The sequence below is a fragment of the Corylus avellana genome, chromosome ca3 (genome assembly GCF_901000735.1).
Source record: "Corylus avellana chromosome ca3, CavTom2PMs-1.0".
Lineage (NCBI taxonomy): Eukaryota > Viridiplantae > Streptophyta > Magnoliopsida > Fagales > Betulaceae > Corylus > Corylus avellana.
The window spans coordinates 1,384,999-1,406,522 of record NC_081543.1 but is presented as its reverse complement, the minus strand read 5'-3'; the positions used below and the strand labels follow the sequence as shown (position 1 = coordinate 1,406,522).

The following is a 21,524-nucleotide window of genomic DNA, read 5'->3' as shown; positions in this document are numbered from 1 at the left end:
ATCTCATTAGGGCGTGAGCTTGAATTCCGTAATGAAAATTTCCTTACTTGTCTGATTATTATTAGTTGTTTTAAGTTTAATTAATGTTATGATGAAATTGAATTAGGCTATGACTCAACGGGTAAATTTTAAAAGGGAAAATCATGCTTTGAAGCCATAGCTAGCTTTCAGGATGATTTATGCATGACACCTGCTTATATAATGAAGATCATGTTTGGATGAAATAACATATCTCAAACTTAATTATATCACACGCTCAGCCTTTTGAACCAAATAACTTATCCTTCTGGTTAATTTTATGCTTAATTTAGAGAAATGTATCAGAAAAAGTTTTTCTTAAAAAAAAAACCATTGCCCCCACCTTCCGTACTTGTTCGAGCCATTCACAAAGTAGGACTGGTATCCTATGGGAACCGGTGGAGTAGAATTGTTTAAAAAAAAAAAAAAAAAAATTAGAGAATTTTGCTCCTGATTGAACAAGGACCGGCTGTCCTCTGGTCCATGTGAATTGGAGGGAATCCAAAAGCCACAAAGTACTGTCTTAAAAGAAAAGTTAACAGTAGCTAATTAATGTCGGTGAAAGATAAATTCCGTACGTATATCATCTGGTCCCAGGAAGTAACGTGGTAAAAATAAAAAAATAAAATTATTATTATTGTAGCCTCAAGCATGTGACTACCTCTGCAGGAAATGACCGTAAATTTAACTGAGTCGACTCACGTCTCGCCAACCGTATCATTTAGGCAGTGTTTGCTTAAGGAACGGAGCAGTACCGTAATGTTTCAGCTACAGTATCAGTACTGTAGATGTACTGAAAAGTCCTCCTTCTATTTTCAAAAGGCTGAAAAGTCCCTCACACAGCCCAATAAGTTGCAGTGAAAGAGGAGCAGTGGGAGAAGCCTACTAGAAGAAGTTGTAGATGCAGTTTTGTTTTTTTTTTTTTTGGTTTTTTTTTCGTCGAAAGAGGAGTTGTGGGAGAAGCCTACTAGAAGAAGAAGCTGTAGATGCTGTTTTGTTTTGTTTTTTTCTTTTTCGTTGAAAGAAGAGAGAAAGAGGACTTGTGGGAGAAGCATACTAGAAGAAGAAGCTGTAGTCTGTAGATGCAGTTTTGTTTTTTTTTTTAAAAAAATTTCGTTGAAAGAGAAAGAAGAGTTAGGGGGGGTGGCTCGGTGGTTTGGTTAGATAGGAATAAATTTCACTGCAGCTTATTGGGCTGTGTGAGGGGCTTTTCAGTACATCTATAGTATTAATACTGTAGCTAGGACAGTACCGTTCCAGTTACAGTACCGCTCTGTTCCTTAGGCAAACACGGTTGAAATTCAGAAATGAATTTGGTGGGTGGAAGAGAAATCAGGAGTAGGTAGGAGAGATAGCATCAGAGATTGAGTTGGCTATCTTTGGATTATTGGTGCAGGAATTCCCAGATCGAGGAACTAGTTTCTCTTAATTAGACGAAATTGACAGCCGAAACTATTAAAGCTGAGGTTAAATTTTGGTTCAACTTTGTTTAATTTTTTAATTAAATTTTGATTGGAGCATAGTCTGACTTGCACAATGAAGGGATAGGCTAAATAGGAAAATGACTCAATAACAATAAGGCAGGAAAGGTGTGAGTTAGATGGTAACAGCTAGGTATTATGTATATTGATCATATAATTAAGAAGTAGGGGGGAATGGTGTATTTATCCTTGCTCAATCAAACAAGGCATGTACAATTATTGGCCCTTTATGTAATTATTGATTTTTTTGCCGTATTTTTTGTGCCGATTTGTGTCTATATATCTTTTTATTAAAGCTTAATACTTTCTAGCAACATGCTTACCAATTAATTAATGCCTCTAATTGTTCATACATCCTTCTTGGTGGCTGCAGAAGTGGAACAGACAATCTAACTTCTCATGCTTGCTTTCTTAGTCTACCAGACTACCAGCTTCTTCTAAGGTGCATGCTCTCTTAAATGACATTACTTATTTAAAAGAAAAATATTAATTAAATGATTAAATTCATTATATCTTGTCTGCAAAGCTTTTGGTTAAGTGTTGATTTAACGCTCTTTCTCCCCTTTCCCCTTGATAGCTATTGCTGAAATCAGTATTTTGGTTGGTATTGTTTCATCAATATTTCTCTTCAATGCTTTTCCAGCTGCAAAAAAGCCAAACAAAATTTTCTTATATTGTTTGGCCATGAATTTGTCATTTTCCTCACAGCCGACCCTATGGTAGTGTTTGCCAAGAGGCCAGAGGGTCAAGGGCCGGCACTCTAGCCCTTTTAGGAATATGTATTTAATTGGTTTTAGTAAAAATGTTTTGTGGAGAAAAGTGAACAAATATATTTTATATGAAAAAATGTAAAATAAAAATTGTTTTGTAGTGATTTTTTTATTTGAATAATAATAAAAAAAATGATTGATGTGATATAAAAAGTAGGAATGTTAGGATTAATTTTGAGGCAAAAGTAAATTTTTTTTTTGGATTGAAGAAGAGGCCCGGTACTTTACCGGTCCAGGCCATTGACAAACACTGCCTACAAGCCACAAGGGCATCATTGCTAAGGGTCTAAGTCTTTGCAGATTAGATGGTGATGACTCTGATGAGACAATCCATCTAAAGCTTAAAGTTAATTATTCATCACCCGATGCAGCTAAAGGAGAATATTATCCATCAACATTACCCTGCTCTTCATGGTACATAATTAAATTACCATGATATGGCAATTAATAGTAACATACGAGGTTCATTTCTATTTTTAGTGATTTTTTTTATTTTTTATTTTTAATATGTCCACACAATGGAAGGGGGAGGAGGAATTCGAACTAATGACTTCTATTTCATGAGACGTAATTCACAGCCGATTAAATTACCACTCGAGGACATTTCTATTTTTAGTGATATAGCTTAATCGACAGCAAATGCTTTGCCATATGAGCATATATATGGTGGGCACACATCAGTACTATCACTTGAAAGTTAAAACAAAAAACATTTAAGATTGTGAGATAATGTTGGAGCCGAGAAAGGATGGATGTTGTTTGTTGGTTATGTATTGTAAAACGTTAATTTGTTACTGTTAATATATATATAAAATATAAAATACTAAAATATAAAAGAGAAATAAAAGAGAGAGGGAAAGCGGAGAAAGACGTTTGAGCTACATCTTGTCTATTCACAGTGTGAAACAATATTACATAATTCTCTATTTATAGAGAGACAATGAGTAGTAATCAAGAAACCCTAAAGTAGACCTAAACTAATTAAGGAAGAGAGTAAACCTTACAATGAAATATAATAATAGAGAATAAAAATTTTCTAACATAAAGAGAAATAACTTATTAATGAAAATATTAATAAACATAATTTAAAAAATATAAAATATTCCAACACCCCCCTCAAACTCAAGGTGTAAATTAAAGGCATTCAAAGTTGATGGTTGGATCAAGGCAATGCCAATGAGAAAGGCTGAAAGTGACAGCCGGAGAAGTTTTTCAAGAAAAAAGATAAAGAAAGAGGGAAAATTTTGTCTAAGGCATGTTTGGAATTGCGATGAAAATTATAGCTTTTGGATAAAGAGCTTTTGTCAAAAGTGTTGCTACTAAAAGTTGTCTACTTGGTAACAAAACTAAAAAGTGATTTTAGTTTAAAAATTGCAATAAAGGACATGTAATTTTTTATTTTTCATTTTACATCAACTTTTTTATATAAAAATGGTTAATGTGAACATTTTTTTATTTTTTTTTTACCTTAGTAAAATATTGTAATTGTATTTATTTTTTCATATAAAAACAAAATTTGATCCTTATGCTTTGTTAGCAACTCAACAAAGCATATAAGATTTAAAAAAAAATGTTAAAGTGAGATTAAAGTAAAGAAATTAGCAATCAAAAAGCATGCATTTTTCTATTCCTTGTCTTTCTTGCATTAATTGACTCCTGCCACCAAAAAAAGAAAAAAAAGAAAAGAAAAAAAGCATAATAATATCTTATTTCAACGTGTTAAGTGTGAGAGGGAAGAAAAAAAAAGAAAAGAAAGAAAGATCAAAGATGCTAAGATGGCATCCAGAAACGGACTTGCCACATACGATATGGCCAAAAAAAAAACAAATGCATCTAATTATTGATATCACAATACAATCCACTTCTGTCCCCTATACTTTTATCTGTAGTGGTGACGTGGATTCGAGAGATATGTTTTTCTTAATTTATTGAAATCTTTATGCATACTTTTGACTAGCAAATTGGACTAAACATAATTTTCAACTTTTAAAAGGAAAAAAATGTGTTTTGTTAGAAATTATAATAAACCTAAACGTCAATTTGATTTTTTTTTTTTTTTTTTTTAAAAGAGCCTAAAGCACGTTTGTTGCTTTAAAACGTAATGCTTTTGCCCTATAACATAGAAGGTAACTAGCCGAGTATAATTACAATGGATTTGGCTTACAATGGTCAAGATTGAATTTCAAAATTGACCTATTTTGAGAAGCTTTTAATAGAAGAGAGAAAATTAATAAAGATTTTAAGAGATTCAATCTTGATCGTTGCTTAAAATAAAGCATGTAGTCTCCAAGAGATAGCTCAATCGGCTGAGATCACGCCTAATGAAGCGAAAGTCACTAATTTGAATCCCTCTCCTCCTCTTATGCGGACATGTCAAAATAAAAAAATAACAATATGTAAGCCGAATCCAATTACAATAAGACAAAAAAATCTAAGCGAACTATACATATTATTTAATAAAATGTTATAACATACATACAATTAAAATAATAATAATATAATAATAATAATAATAATTTTTACTCACTTCAAACAAAAAGCAACGTGTACTGCGTGCCCTGAAAATAAAAGACACAATCATAATAGAATCACAAGGGCCAAGGGTGGACCCCTATATGGGGCACCCCATTTTAAGATGTTCTCTTGCTCTGACCGTGATTTCGCTTCCACCAAAAACGTGAAGACAAAGATCCATGATTATAGGAATATAATTTGAATTAGATTATTTCATAATCAAGATTTGAAATTAATATATTTAATAGTGTATATGATTTTATAGGATTATGATTCTCTACAAATTTAAAGAGTGTAGATTTTCAAATTACGAAATTTAGGCAGCTTCTTGACATCGAAACACTTGAAAAATGGTACCTATTCATGTTATCGAGACAACTAAAAATAATTTCCATTTCAAAATGTTTTTTTTTTTAATTTTTTTTTATCACTTTTGCATAGACTTTTTTTCTTTAGAAAATCAAAAAACAGTTTTTTTACAACATAGAAAACAAATTTTCAACTGTAACATGTCACTTTTTTAATAGGTAGCATTTTTCAAGTGTTTCGATACAAATAAATTGCCTATATTTTGTAATTTGAAAATTTACACTTTCTTTGAAATAGTAGGAAATCATGAATATGATTTTATATTATTTAATTTTTTTTAAAAAAAAATACGTGTCAATAAAATAGATACTCAAATGGACAAATCCTATTTTCCATGAGATTAATATGTTCATTTTCCAATACAAAATATATATATGTTCATTTTCTCACAAGAAAGAAAGATGTCTTGTTAACGTTTTTTTATTTTCTTAAAACAAATATTTTAAAGAGAAATGCTTTATGTCAATATTTTGCTCATATTTCTCTTATAATCATCTTACAAACTAATCATTAAATTTTAGAATTTATGTGAACCCCAAATAAATCAATAGTAGACCCTACAAATCTAATGGCTGAATGTTTATATATATATATATATATATATATATATTCCTGTAAATCATGTACCATTTATGATAGAATTTGAACCTTAGGTCAAAAAAAAAAAAAATCCAAACCCTATTTGAACCAATTTTAAATTTACCCTCAATTAAATTTTTTTTTTATTTTTTTATTTTATATATATATATAAAAAAAAGTTCCCATTACCACACCCACGTTTATAGGGTTGAAATTTAAAACCGCCTAACCGCAACCGCTAACCGTTATAACCGCTAACCGCCTAACTGCCTAACAACTTTGAAAGCGGTTAGTAAAAACTGCTAACCGCCTAGGCGGTTGCGGTTAACGGTTAGTGGGTTTTGGAAATCCGCTAACCGCTAACCGCTTTTTTTTAAATATAATATATATTTATATTATATATACATATATTTCATATAATAAATAACAATAAGTTGTGAGTTTATGAACTTTTTTTGATTGATTAAAATAGGCTCAAGCTTCAAGTTCAACCATGTTAATTTTTTTGGTTGCTTGTGAGTTTATGAACTTGTTTATGTTTTATTTTATTTCTATGTGAGTTTATGAACTTGCTTGTGAGTTTTTGAATTTTTTTGAGTTTATGTATAAGACTACAAGTGAAGTGATGATTTTGTTGTAATTTTATTTGTATATTATATGATGTGTAGATTTGTAGAAGGTGACCAACAAGATTTTGGTATATAGCAATTTTTAATGCTAAAATGGCCATGGAAGGGAGAAAAAAAACGTTTAAAATGAGCAAAAAATATGTTTAAAGTAAGCCAAAAACCGGTCCAAAACCGGCTCAAAACCGGTCCAAAACCAGCCCAAAATTAGTCTAAAAAAAAAGCCCAAAAAAGCGGTTAGAAAAAAGTGGTTATCCCAAAGCGGTTAACCGCTACCAGGTTAACGAAGGCGGTTAGTAAAAATTATTAATCGCCTAGGTGATTGCGGTTAGCGGTTTTAGCCTAACCGTTATTTCACCCCTACACGTTTAGTCAGCTCCATCTTCCTTCTCAGACCACGTTCAGATGGACATTGCTCTGTACAGCCAAAATCTGTTCCAGAAGGATATCGTCAAAGTATTGGGAGGATTCCACCGACAAAAACGTTGAGCTCCAATGAAGAGGGTTTGCTTGGACAGAGACAGAGACACACAACCCACGACCACGACCATGAAATTCTCAAAATATTCCTATTTGAAAAAAAGGTGAAAGAAACTGTGACCCACGGCCATGCTTGGTCGTGACTCGTGGGTTGTGGGTCTCTGTCCGAATTACATGCAATTCGGGTGCCAATTGCTGGCTGCCCTATGATAAAAATGGAATTTTATTGATTGCTTTAATAACAACACAATTGCATCAGTGGAAGGTTTGATACTGGCTCCAAATTTCGTCAGGAATAGGCTTTCATCAAACAGTTGTAAGATATAAATCAAGACGCCAGAGTGGTAGGTTCACAACCGTCATGTACACAAGCCAATACATCTTTGTATTCCCTTGAAATGGTAAAGGAATCATATACGTTTCCATCACTGCTTTTCTTGTACTCGAAAAGGAGATAAGAGTGATTGAATGCTGTCAGTTTGCCAAAGCCGTAGTCATAGTCTCTGTAAATGCTCCAATTGGGTATTGCTGTGGTGAATTCTGATAAGTGACTCCCTCCCCCTCCAACGACAACATGGATTGTTCCATTCATTGTCCCTGAATAACGTGACTTCTCTGAATTGACGCATTGATTCTACGCACCCCATCAGCATTGAAAAAAAAAAAAAAGGTTAGAGACATTGCATGAAAGTAGGATGTTGGGTTCAAATTGTATCGATGCATGACTATATAAGTCAACTTTAATCCGACCTATAAATAAACGGGTTAGACCCATTAACCATAATTCACTAAATTCGTTTTGGATTTGTGTGACGAAAGCTGCACATGGACATTTTACCTGGTAAATGGGGCATGTCCTTTCATAATTATGGACATGGCCGAAAAATGCAATGTCCACCCTGTACTTCTGCCAAAGCTTCTGCAAGCCCACCCTTCCCATGGGATCTTCAAATGCGCCCCCCTCGGCATACCAATCTCTGGAGGAATATCCAAGAGCACGATGAGAAGCAAAGATCAACCATGGTTGTTTCCGTCTATCTGCTGATGCAAGGCAATGCTCAATGAACTTGTACTGTTCTGTTCCCTCCCTCCAGTCATGCTCAGTGTCAGCTATACAGAAGTGAAACATGCCATAATCTGTTGAATACCTGTAAAAACAGAGGAATGTTGGGAAAATGGACCAACCTGATCATCTCTTGGGCAAGTTATCACAGGAATTAAACTCCCTTCTAATGTACTAATTCCAGAGGATACTCTTCAGTGTATTCTTGAGAAGGAAGGCTTATTCGTGTTAATGTATTAATTAAATGATTAAATTTACCTGTTTTCTATATGCTTATTTTTGTCGAATACGTGATAATTTATCATTGTTTTAGAACAAATGTCCTAAGTTTGAAACTTGATTCATAAGTTTACTTCATTTCCAATAATATGAAGTTTGTGCCTACACATGGGTAATTTAACAATTTGTGTCAACATGCCTGCACTGCTAAGATTCATCCTAATATTTCAACATGCCTAAAAACATATATATATAAGTTACTGGAAAAACGTATATGCAATTTACCAGAACTTAGCTCTGTTCTCAGCAGGAACATAGAACATGGTCTCAGCAAACACACCGCATTCCCCACCTGAATCTTTAGTTTGATAGAAGGATCCAGAATCTGGCCAATCACGTTCATGATTGCCACTGCAAGACGATCACATAAAAGATAAGATAACAAGTGTTGTCAAGTAACTTTCATGCATGGATGGAAACAAACAATGAACAGTTGCACAAACCTTGCAACCATATATGGGACAGTTGATGCAATGGGCTCCACCAGTGCCGTGAATTGGTCCCACTGTGAGACATATCCATTTGAATATGTCATATCTCCAATATTGAAAACTATGTCATAGTTGTCCAAGTCCTTGATGAGTTGGTCGGTAGTATTCAGTGCACCTGGCTGATAATCACTGTACTCATAAGAGCCATCACGCTCAGCCTGAAAAATACAGAAAATCAACTTAGCCACCAACACAGATGCAAATTGAAGGGCAACTCCTAGCAATGGTTCTCAAGCACCCTTCTGAATGCTATTTCCCTTCTAGTTCAGAAACCAGTAAATGACATCTTTTAGAAGCTTCTTTTGCTCCTATTTCGCAAACTCTAGCTATATCAGCTGCTGCCCATCTATTTTTGAAGATTTATTATCTATTAACTCTATTTGTAAAATGTACAATGAATGAAGAACTAGCAAGGTTAGTGGACAGATTCAAGGTGTAACCTTAATCTAGTTCTATGTCTAGGTATATGAGTAGATAAAGAACCTTAAACCATTAAGTACTAGCTGCAAGCTGAAGGGTCCGAAGAGGATTTTACTATAATTTTCTTCCACATTTTACAAAAATTAGTATCACGTGAACTGCTATGTGGTAGTTCATGTTTTAATGGCTACCATGATAAATGTCACATAGACGATTGGCTCGTTTTGTAAATGACTTGTAATAAGTACTCAACACTACCTTCCCCATGTCACCAAATATTATTACACGTTGTAGTGAGTCCTGTCCAGGATATGGGGATGATTTGAAAGAATAGCTTTTGCTCCAGGCAACTGAACCATTGGATAAGAGATGACCCATCCTATAAGAGTACCTGAAATACCAATATAACAATGGTCAACATATATCATCAACACTTCAGGGATACTTTTATGTCAAGAAAATGTAACTTAAAGCATACACAGAGTTCGGCCACAAATTTTTTAAGAAACTTGTGTGTATAAAACCCTGATCACGCCAGCCTATTGTTCGTGCGGGTGAACCTGCAAAGTTAAATGGAAGTCTCATTATGCAATGAAGTCTAGGTTGTAAAAACATGTGCTTATAGTGACAAGAGTGTTAGAATATAGGTTTGCCATATTCAGTTTGATATTTTCCTTAGTGGTGAACGTAGGCGTCTAACGCCAAAACACCTGAAAATCCTGGTGTCTTTTCTTTTTCTTTCTCTTCTTCCACTTTACATTTCCATTAACATCTTCTTACAATTTTCTACAAAGATATCATGCTTTGAAAATTAAAACTTACTCATTTGGCTAGATTTTGAAGCATAAACTTTATATTGTATTCTAAGAAAGCATAGAAATGGCCACAGAGAAGTATTATTGATTGAGAAGTGTCTTTCAGCTTTCTTTAAAGGTTACAGTAGAAATCAAAGGACTTAGTGTTCTGATCCAAAATATCAGAAGTAACTTGAGGAACATAATTCATAGCAAATCACAAATGTATTTGAAACCTGATATTGCTTTGTAATTCATAGCAAGCACTTTCTTCATCACTAAATGGCACAAGCATGGTATGATCAACTCGCAATTCATAAGGGAAAGTCTGTAGTGTGGTAAACTTATTGGTAGATGAAATGAATTATACCACACATGCTGTTCCGATCAACTGTCAATGTTCCAGCCGGGGATCGAGTTTTAGTTTCTCCCTTCATACTCCATTCCACGAATGGAACAGCTTCATCTATTGCATAGCCACTCGTCCAGGTTATTGTCATCTGCATAATATCAAAAGTCTTAAGTAAAAATTCTGCTTGTTATCAGAAGAACTTGGATGAGCATCGTCTTCGTGTCAAAACCAGAAGTACTCTTATTGATTTTAGCAACTGCTCCATGCAAACATACTGATTTAGAACTTACAAAAGATCAAAAATGAAAAAAGAAAAACAACTGAGAATAGAAATTTATCTTTGACAAACATATTGCTTAGGAGTTAGGACCTGGTATCCAATACCCATCAGAAGATTTTACAGGAATCTTTAATTTGGGTAAACTTACTTCATCCCAAGATTTCCCATTAGCAAGTCGTGGGTATAGAGGTGCTTTAGGATTGGCAAATGTAATGTAATTTGAAACTGCCACCAGTTTAGGCTGCAATATTCAATAACATAATATTCAGAAACAGGACACAAACAAGTCCAGTTCAAAGATATATGAACATATTTATGAAGCATAAGAACAGCTAAAGAGCAAGGGACACACATTTGACAAACCGCCTGAAAAAACTGCAAAGGAGAAATCTGCCCGCTGATTGATCAACCGGAACTTCAAAACAGCTTTGCCAGTTTTTGTATACTCTGAGTTGGAGGACTTTACATACTTGAACTACAACAAAAGATATTCACCATCACATAAGTTAGAGGTTCGAGGAATTTTCCAATTTTATATGCTACTTTAATCTCATTTTTTTCAATTCAAATTGTACACACCTTTATCGGGCTTGTGCATATATGTGGTGCTTGCTCTTCAATAATCTCTGGTGGACAGATTGATGAGCTGCCAATTGATGCAGACCAGACTAAGTTGCACATTCTATTCAATCATACTTGTGACAGAAAACGATTAGCTAGACTGAACAAACTGATAAAGCTAGAGATATATTAGATTACTTGAAGTTTGCAGGAGAAAAAACTGCAACCCAATCATCCTCAGAAGGATTTGGGTTTACAAGATTCACGGTCACCCATTCTGTGTCCTCCCCCTGTAATCATATCAAAAAAAACCCACATCAAAGACTTAACCCTGTAGATATTGAAATATCATGAACATCAAAACTTCAATTAATACATCATGAATTTTCAACATCCTTATGAAAGGCACAGGCTTTTTGGATTTTCCCAGAAGAAACTTGTGTAGATTTTTGCCAATGTACCTGCAACCCAAGAACAACTGGATTTGCTTGAATGGAGACGGACTTACGAAGTGCAGTAGTTGTCATTTGAATGGCAATCTTGGACAGTGGCTGTTCCCCATACCCAATAACGTGAGCTGAAACCAAGCTCAAGCTTGCCAAACACAAAACAACCTTCAGGCAACGACAGCCCTGTTCCATTTCTGGGACCGTATTATATGACATATCTCTAACTCCTACTTTATGTTTGGAGGATTTGGATTCCATTTCAGATTCCTCGAATTATCTGTGTCTTTCCGTACGTGTTCGACTTTTTTTATTCATTTTCATTTGGGTTTAAGATTTTCTTCACGTACTAAAAAGGAGCAGAGGAATGCTTGAACAGAGGAGAAGCAGAGAATGTCGGATGAATTGTCTTGTGAGAAACCACAAGACATCAGGGAGCTTGGGAGGCAGCACCCATTGAATGGAAGGTTTCTCGTCATGGACTCATGGGAGAGTGTTTTTATTTAGTAAGTATTAATATCTAATTAATTACGTTTAATTTAAAATCAAAATATATGTACAACAGAATCAATCACAGATGCGTTAATTATTTCTTATTACCCAAAATTTGTTTCCTTGTCCGACAAATTTGGGGTCACAATCCTTATTAAGGTAATCTTATGATGGTTTCTAGGGTACCACATTTTTCACCATAAATTCCTTTCAAATTAATGTGGCAAATCACTAAAATTGTACATGATACTTAATACGTTTACAAACTTACATGACAATCTACATATATTTATTCTATTAACCAACTATTAAAATGTAAATTGCCATAGCCCATATGATAAGGGTCAACTCTACCATTAGGTGGCCGCCCAAAGCTCTTAATTTAAAATGCATGTTACACACATCATTCTTTATAACCATCTTTCAACCAACTCTTTTTACAAATTCAATGGATCCATTTCATTGGACTTGTGCACTCATTTGGGTCTCACACAAATTCAATGGTGGATTCACCGATTCACTAGATGGAGATGTGTGAAATTATCATTTTTCCTAATTTAATAAGGCCCCCCAGTTAATGAAAATTAAAAAGGATTTCGTTCATAAAAAAATATTTAAAGGCCTAATTATATTCAATATTCTTTATGTAATTAAGCCCCTAATTATGGTAAAGTAAGTAAAAAAACATTAATATCATTTGATTTTTAAAAAAACTTAATTCTCCAACCTTCCATTCTTTTTGAAATAAGGCAGCATTAAATAATAGAATCAAATAATATTAAAGACATTCTTAAATAAAACCCTTTCTCCAACTTTAAACGTTATATTCTTGGGAAGAATGAACAGAATAAAAATAATACTAATAAGCATTGAGTAGCAATAAGAATTTAAAGGAACAAAAATAAATTTTGATCTCAACCGCCAATCTGATAATGAAAAGTTTGAGACATGGATTAATTTAATATTCAATGCTAATTATGCTACACATGTCCTCATGTGGAGGCACATGCATTATATAGAATTTATTCCAAACATTCAAAATATAGAAATTATGCTGCACAAGTCCAAAGTTCAAAATAAAATGGGAAACAAATTAAATGCTAAGAAGATGACAAGTTTGCAAAATAATATTTTATTCAATAACAAACTCATATCTTTATAAGTTTCCATGTTTTTTTCTCTCTATTTCTCTATTCAAGTCTTATTTAAATTTGAATTATGCTATTCTTTTCCAATTTCATTATTTTTCAGAAACTCACTGTTTGAGGCATTAAAATCATTCCATAGTTGGTAAGTGATTAAAACAAAAAAGGTTTAGTTAGCAAATAGAAATGCTACAACGTCTACTGATGTCCTTTTGGGGTTCTTCTGAGCTAATCTGGCATTTGTTTTTTTTTTTTTTAAAAAAAAAAAAAAATTAAACCAAAAAAATCAGATGACTTGGGTGACTTTATTATTTTGTAAGGATTTTTTTATCATATTTTCCTATTTTGGAAACCTGCTTTTTCAAACCAACTGCATCCTGCTCTCCAAACTAAGGGTCGACTCTCATTCTCTCATTCTTCCATTTAAATATTTTTTAAAAAAATATGCAACAAATCGCATGAAAGAATTAGAGGAATTAGAGAAGTTTTAGATTTGCAAATTCGAAACAGAAATGGGGAATGAAACCCTATAAATTTGAGGAATTAGAGGATTAGGGGAAGTTTGAGCAACATACGATTTTTTTTTTTTTAAAGTTTTTAATGTTTTCTTAATTGTAAGTTTTAAGTTACGAATTAATGCTACACAACCGCTAGTTTTGATGAGGAACCATTGGTATTGGAGGTCTGAATTGCATGCCATTTGACCAACCCAACAGAAAGGGGAGCTACAAGGATGCCCCAATTGCGTGCAATTCGGATGCCAATTGTATGGGATCGTATTGGCGGCTGCTCTATGATAAAAGCTGTATCATCTATAATAATAAGTAAAAAAATCATAGCCTTTATTGCTTTAATAACAACTCAATTGCATCAATGGAAGGTTTGATACTGGAGCCAAATTTTATCAGGCATAAGTTTTCCTCAAACAATTGTAAGATACAGATCAAGATGCCAAAGTGGTGGGTTCACAACTGTCATGTACACAAGCCAAGACATCTTTGTATTCCCTTGAAATGGTAAAGGAGTCATATACCTTTCCATCACTGCTTTTCTTGTACTCGAAAAGGAGATAAGAGTGATTGAATGCTGTCAGTTTGCCGAAGCCAAAGTCATAGTCTCTGTAAATGCTCCAATTGGGTATTGCTGTGGTGAATTCTGATAAGTGGCTCCCTGCCCCTCCAACGACAATATGGATTGTTCCATTCATGGTGCCTGAATAATGTGACTTCTCTGAATTGACGCATTGATTCTACACAACACCAGCATTGATAAAAACAAAAAGAACAAGAGTTAGAGACATGGGCATGAAAGTAGAATGACAATTCATGTTCACTTGTCAAGTTCGGGTCGTGTCGAGTTATGAGTATAATATTATATAGTTCAATCTTAGACTCATTTAATTAAATTAGTCAGACCCCTCAGCCATAATCCGATAATTTCATGTTGGGTTCATGTCAAAAATTGCTAGCCCCATGTGAAAGTGATCTCAAACTCAGTGCACAGTTTGGAAATTCAAAACAGAAAGACTACAATCTACAATGCTGAAGTAAGAGCTGGCTAACAAAATCAACAATGCAGCTGGGATTGCTTAAAGTATTATCCTGCTGCTAGTGACAGAGGCTCTTGCATAAGAGCATTTTCATATATCATTGTTCAAACTATACCAACGCAGCCAAATGATATTAATAGTGAATGAGAAACTTATTTGTATTTTGGCGTTTATCTCGTATACATTTTCGCTGAGTTGGCATGTTCCATCAACCTTTAATTAAAAAGGAAAAAAAGCATCAATAGTGGATGGAGCATGCCAACTCAGCGAAAATGTACGTGAGATGGACGCTAGAATGCAAAGAAACATTTCTCATAGTGAATTGTATATCAAAGTGTGCATGGCGAAAGTTGCACATGGACATTTACCTGGTAAATGGGGCATGTCCTTTCATAGTTATGGACATGGCCGAAAAATGCGATGTCCACCCTGTACTTCTGCCAAAGCTTCTGCAAGCTCTCCCTTCCCATGGGCTCTTCAAATGCGCCCTCCTCGGCATACCAATCATTGGAGGAATATCCAAGAACACGATGAGCAGCAAAGATCAACCATGGTTGTTTCCGTCTATCTACTGATGCAAGGCAATGCTCAATGAACTTGTACTGCTCTGTTCCCTCCCTCCAGTCGTGCTCACTGTCGGCTATACAGAAGTGAAACATGCCATAATCTGTTGAATACCTGCAAAAACAAAGGAATGTTGGGAAAATGGGCCAAGCTGATCTCTTGGACAAGTTATGACAGGAATTAAACTCCCTTCTAACCAGTTTAACCAAATATAAAAGCACCTACCAGTTCTGTGCTGGAACATCTCAGACATATCAAATACACCATATATGTAGAGATGCTTTTGCTCCCAAAAATGTGGGAATCAAAACCTCACCCCAGGGAAACAGACTGTTGTTAGGTGCTTAGGGTGTGATCTAACACACCAAGTAATATGGCCACTGAGTGACAAAACACTAGTCTGTAGCTAAGTGCAATACCAAGGTTCCTGGGCGAGTTAGTGGTTCTTTTGATGAACCATATGTATGTAATCTACCTTCTTGTGTACTAATTCCAGAGGATGCTCTTAGTGTATTCTTGAGAAGGCAGGTTTATTCGTGTTAACATATTAATTAAATATAATTAAATTTATCTTTTCCTATCAAATTAAGTTTTTTCAGATAAGTGATAATTTAATATAATATTAGAATAGATGTCCATAGTTCAAACCATTACTCACAGTTTACCCCATTTCAAATAAATATGGAGTTTGAGCCCACTCGAGAGTAATTTACCAGAACTTAGCTCTATTCTCAGCAGGAACATAGAACATGGTCTCAGCAAGCACACCGCATTCCCCACCTGAATCTGTATTTTGATAGAAGGATCCTGAATCTGGCCAGTCACGTTCATGATTGCCACTGCAAGATGATCACATAAGAGATTCTTTAACCAGTGTTATCAAGTAACTTTCATGTATGGATGGAAACAAGCAATGAACAGTTGCACAAACCTTGCAACCATATATGGGACAGTTGATGCAATGGGCTCCACCTGTGCCGTGAATTGATCCCACTGTGAGATGTATCCATTTGAATATGTCATATCTCCTATATGGAAAACTATGTCATAGTTTTTCAAGTCCTTGATGAGTTGGTCGGTAGTATTCAGTGAACCTGGCTGATAATCACTGTACTCATTTGAACCATCACGCTCAGCCTGAAAAATACATAAACTCAACTTAGCTAGCAACACAGATGCAAAGTGAAGGGAGTGCATATGGGCCTTAAATTCCTAGCAATGACAATAATCTTCCACTCAGGTCTTCTCAGGGAAAACAATGACATTAACTGCCAATGGGATCAAGAATTTATGATTTGAGCAATAAATATAATGGAATGTAGAGTTTGTTGAAGGCAATGAAGAACAATTTTATCAAGTCAACAAGCCAAAGATAGTAATAGGCACTAGGAAATTACTAAAGTTCAAAACATTGAGCTCGTATCCTGACATTGTCGGTCAGAAACAAAGCTGTTAGTAGATGTGTTAGTGACATTGCCTTACGATTTTCGTTTGGAGCAATGGATTTTTCCTTTCAAAAGGTGACTTTTTTCCCTTCTTTTTATAATTTAATTTTTGGAAAATGCTTGGTATATTACAACTTTTACTATAATTCTCTTACAAACTCACGGGATAGTCCACATTTTATAAAAATGAGTACCACGCGAACTGCTCTTGGCACATGGACTACCATGTTAGTTTGTAAGCAACTTGCAAAAAAAGCTATAGTACCTCTAACAACACTCTTAATACTTATAAATTTCATTACATCAGTACTCAATACTACCTTCCCCATGTCGCCAAATATTATTACACGTTGTAGCGAGTCCTGTCCAGGATAGGGGGATGATTTGAAAGAATAGGTTTTGCTCCAGATATATGAACCATTGGACAAGAGATGACCCATCCTGTAAGTGTACCTGAAATACCATTATAACAGCGGTCAACATATACCATCAACACTTCAGGATACTTTTATGTCAAGAAAATGCAATTAAAAACATACACAGAGTTCGGCCACAAATTTTTTAAGAAACTTGTGTGTATAAAACCCTGATCACGCCAGCCTACTGTCCGTGCAGGGGAACCTGCAGAGTAACAAGGAAATCTCATCATGCAACAGCCCTACAAACACCTTTAATTGAACTATCATAATGCACTGAAGTCTAGGTTGTAAAAACCTGTGCTTATAGTGACAAGACTGGTAGAATATAGGATTGCCATATTCGGTTTGATATTTTTCTTATCAATACATTTACCATAGTTGGATGATTGTAATCAAATTACTAGGATTTGATTACCTTGTTTGTATTCATTTCACCTACCACATTTCCCCTATAAAATGGGGTCATTTGTATTATAAAAATATCCAAGACAATAAGAGTAAAATGTGGTTAGAACTTTTTATTAGGCCGTTACAAATGGTATTAGAGCCACTTAGTGATGCATCATGTGATATTGTCAACACTGCATGACGTGGCTCTGACGAGGACGTCAGGGGTTTAAAGAGGAGAGTTTATAACACCCGGTCCCATATTGAGAAGATGAGTAGCCCACACAAAGAGTGGGTGGTATATAAGAGATGTTCATGGATGATAACTCCTGCATTGCTTAATTACTAGGTGAAACTGAGCTTTGTAAGGAATTTTAGGAAATACTATAAATTGACTAGTCTTTTTGAAGTGATAGCGCAGATGTGGCTAGCGTTTTTTCCTAATTCATTACAAATGTAGCCCTAAGGGCAATTCCCTATAGGTGGACATAAGCATCTAACGTCGAACCACCCGAAAATCCTTGTGTCTTTTCTTTATGTTCTTCCGCTTTACTCTCTTTCATTTACATCTTACAATTTTCTACAAAGAGGTCATGTTTTGAAAATAAAAACTTACCCATTTGGCAAGATTTTGAAGCATAAAACTTTATATTGTATTCTAATAAAGCATAGAAATGGCCACAAGTGAAGTCTATTTATTGAGAAGAGTCTTTCAGCTCTCTTTGAAGGTTACAGCAGAAATCAAAGGACTTGGTGTGCTCAGAAACATCATAAGTAACTTAAGGAACATAATTCATAGAAACTCTCAAATGCATTAGAAACCTGATATTGCTTTGTAATAAATAGCTTACTAGTATAACAGTTACTTGTAAAAAAAAAAGTTCATTAGTATAACAGTTAAGTAAATATAAAGCACTTTTGTGATCACTGAATGGCTCAAGCATGGTATGATCAATTTGCAATTCATAAGGGAAAGTATGCAGTGGGGTCAAATTATTGGTAGATCGAATGAATAATACCACACATGCTGTTCTGATCAACTGTCAATGTTCCAGCTGGAGATTGAGTTTGAGTTTCTCCCTTCAGACCCCATTCCACTAATGGAACAGCTTCATCTATCGCATAGCCACTCGTCCAGGTTATTGTCATCTGCATAACATCAAGAGCTTAAGTAAAAATTCTGATTGTATAATATGTATAGATGTCCCTGCAAAGCCCAAACCATAAGAAGAGTTCATTTAGAAAATTTTAATAACAGCTGGAGTTTCATGCATTTATATGGAATTGATTTAAAACAAGAAGTCTTGTTGAATTTTATCAACTTCTACCTTGCAAACATACTGATTTAAGACTTAAAAAGATCAAAAATGAAAAAAAAAAAAAAAAAAAAAAAAAAAAAGGGAAGAGAAGAAGAAGAAAAGAAAAGAGGAATCTTTAATTTGGGTAAACTTACTTCATCCCAAGATTTGCCTTGAGCAAGGCGTGGGTATAGAGGTGCTTTAGGATTGGCAAATGAAATGTAATTTGAAACTGCCACCAGTTTAGGCTGCAGTATTCAGTAACATAATAACTTATCAGTACACATGAAGAAAAATTGGTTAATCTGGACGTTAAGAGATGTAGTAACATGAAATGAGTATAGACACTTTCACAGATCTTGGGTGAGAAGAAACAGAACACTAGCAAGTCCAGTTCAAAGATATATGAACATATTTATGAAGCATAAGAACAGCAAAAGAGCCAGGGACACACATTTGTCAAACCGCCTGAAAAAACTGCAAAGGAGAAATCTGCCCGCTGATTGATCAACTGGAACTTCAAAACAGCTTTGCCAGTTTTTGTATACTCTGAATTGGAGGAATTTGCATACTTGAACTACAACAAAGATATTCACCATCACATAAGTTAGAGAAGCAAAAACCAAATTTGAGGAATTTACCAATTTTATCTGCTACTTTAATCTCATTTTTTCAATTCAAATTGTACACACCTTTATCGGGCTTGTGCATATATATGGTTCTTGATCTTCATCATTCACTGGTAGACAGGTTGATGAGCTGCCAATTCAAAGCAAAAATACTCCTTCAATTTATGCATTAACAGAGGAAACTTTAGTCCCACAACTATAATCTCCATTATTTGGTAAAAAAAAACTCCTGTACAAACTGATAAAGCTAGAGAGGTAGATTACTTGAAGTCTGCAGGAGAAAAAACTGCAATCCAATCATCCTCAGAAGGATCTGGGTTTACAAGATCCACAGTTACCCATTCAGTGTCCTCGCCCTGTAATCATATAAAGATTAAAAACCCACATCAAAGATTTAACTCTACATCATGAATAACGAATTCAACATCGTTATGAAAGGCACACAGTTGGTTTAACTTTTTGCCTTTTGATTTTCCAGAAGTAACTTCTGTAAATTTTTTTTATATTTTTATGAGGAAGCTTCACTTTGCTAATCAACAAATCAGAATACAAACAATCTCCAGATAAAACTGGAACTCGGCCGCAAACAGCAGCTCAACTCAAACCCTTTATCTCTACCAGTTAGGCTACAAACAGCTCAACTAAACCAAACAAAACACAGCTCACTACCAACTACCCCATACAATCAAAAGCAAACATTCACTACAGAAAACTTTGGTGAAATTTTCACGCCTTTTACATCAGACAACTTCACTGCAGAAAACTCACAAACACAAATTTATTTACAGAGGATACTATCCTGTAAACCCCATCTGCAACAAATAGCTTTGTTAACAGACGAATTTTTAAACTTCACAGCTCCCATAACACGAGTACGAATCACCCAATCATTCCTTTGTTTCCAAAGACGATAAACCACAGCCCCAAAAGCCAATTTACACAAATTAACTCTAAGACTTCTTGCTACAAAGCAAAACCCATAAATGAAAACAAAAGAGTTGACCATTTATCATTCTCTATTATTATGTTTTGCCATGTGACCATGAAATTAATTTGTACCTGTAACCCAAGAACAACTGGGTTCGCTTGAATGGAGACGGACTCACGAAGTGCAGAAGTTGCCTTGTGAATGGCAATCTTGGACAGTGGCTGCTCCCCATACCCAATTACGTGAGCAGAAGCCAATCTCAAGCTTGCCAACCACAAAAGCACAACAAACATTGTGAAAACCTTTAGGCAACGACAGCTCTCTTCCATTTCTGGGATCGTGTATTGAGATTGGAGGGTTTGGATGCCATTTTAGATTCCTAGAATTATCCGTCACTATCCGTGTTTGACTTTTCTGCATTTTCGTTGGGTTTTAAGATTTTCACGTATTAAGAAGGAGAAGTGGAATGCTTGAACGGAGGAGAAGCAGAGAAAGTCTGCATGAGTTGGAATTACTTGTAAGAAACCTCGAGACTTCTAGGCAGTTTGGGAGGTAAACGCCATTGAACGGAAGATTTCACGTCACCTGATACTAGTATGGCCGGCGGCGGCGGCAACTTTTTGAAGCAATCCGATCCGAGCCCAATATAAATTTAACCCGGTGGAACTGAGATTATTACCGGTTTAATTAAATTGGTTGAATTAGAGTTGACATATATAATTTTATATTCATGTCTCGATAAGGTTTAAACCCGACACTCCATTTAGGGTTGAAAAGTTTTTACACGACTTGCTACATGAACCCAACACGAAATTAGTAGATTATGATTAAAAAGTCTGACTCGTTTAATTAAATGAATTGAATTATAGTTGACATATATAGTCTTATACTCACACTTCAACATATCCCAATAACAAGAATTGGCACACTTAGGGATAATCTTTTTATTTATAAATATTTTTTGTATACTAATCACTTGTATAGTTAATATAATATCTAATTAATTACTTGTATTAGTTTTAGTTTGAAATCATGTTATTTATTCCATGATACCCAAAATTTGTTTTCTTGTCCGATAAATTAACTTGTTTTTGGCTGTTTTTTTTTTTTTTTTTTACATGTCCACACCAGAGGGAAAGAGGGAA

General features: G+C 34.7%; 2 protein-coding genes across 2 annotated transcripts; both read right to left on the bottom strand.

Annotated features, from left to right (window-relative positions):
• Positions 1 to 7,133: 7,133 nt before the first annotated feature.
• On the bottom strand, positions 7,134 to 11,718 carry LOC132175884 (probable inactive purple acid phosphatase 27). Its single transcript, XM_059587969.1, has 12 exons — positions 11,539 to 11,718; positions 11,276 to 11,367; positions 11,096 to 11,162; positions 10,869 to 10,991; positions 10,665 to 10,757; positions 10,255 to 10,384; positions 9,569 to 9,650; positions 9,349 to 9,481; positions 8,623 to 8,828; positions 8,405 to 8,530; positions 7,676 to 7,985; positions 7,134 to 7,471 (listed from the first exon to the last, which is right to left on the bottom strand). The coding sequence occupies exons 1-12, from the start codon at positions 11,716 to 11,718 to the stop codon at positions 7,166 to 7,168; spliced, it is 1,848 nt and encodes a 615-aa protein (XP_059443952.1). The 3' UTR covers positions 7,134 to 7,165.
• Positions 11,719 to 13,993: 2,275 nt separating this feature from the next.
• On the bottom strand, positions 13,994 to 20,971 carry LOC132174750 (probable inactive purple acid phosphatase 27). Its single transcript, XM_059586411.1, has 12 exons — positions 20,511 to 20,971; positions 19,716 to 19,807; positions 19,515 to 19,581; positions 19,277 to 19,399; positions 18,978 to 19,070; positions 18,544 to 18,673; positions 17,258 to 17,339; positions 17,039 to 17,171; positions 16,205 to 16,410; positions 15,987 to 16,112; positions 15,078 to 15,387; positions 13,994 to 14,409 (listed from the first exon to the last, which is right to left on the bottom strand). Exons 1-12 carry the CDS (start codon positions 20,706 to 20,708, stop codon positions 14,104 to 14,106), a joined length of 1,866 nt encoding a protein of 621 aa, XP_059442394.1. The 5' UTR covers positions 20,709 to 20,971; the 3' UTR covers positions 13,994 to 14,103.
• Positions 20,972 to 21,524: the final 553 nt, after the last annotated feature.

Coding starts and splice junctions, on each gene's coding strand:
- LOC132175884 (XM_059587969.1), bottom strand. CDS start 11,718: ATGGAACAGGGCTGTCGTTGCCTGAAGGTTGTTTTGTGTTTGGCAAGC. Junction 10,992..11,095: donor TATGCACAAGCCCGATAAAG/GTGTGTACAATT, acceptor CTTTTGTTGTAG/TTCAAGTATGTAAAGTCCTC. Junction 7,472..7,675: donor GGACATGCCCCATTTACCAG/GTAAAATGTCCA, acceptor TGGGGTGCGTAG/AATCAATGCGTCAATTCAGA.
- LOC132174750 (XM_059586411.1), bottom strand. CDS start 20,708: ATGGAAGAGAGCTGTCGTTGCCTAAAGGTTTTCACAATGTTTGTTGTG. Junction 19,808..20,510: donor CAGTTGTTCTTGGGTTACAG/GTACAAATTAAT, acceptor ATATGATTACAG/GGCGAGGACACTGAATGGGT. Junction 16,411..17,038: donor TATTTGGCGACATGGGGAAG/GTAGTATTGAGT, acceptor TGTATTTTTCAG/GCTGAGCGTGATGGTTCAAA.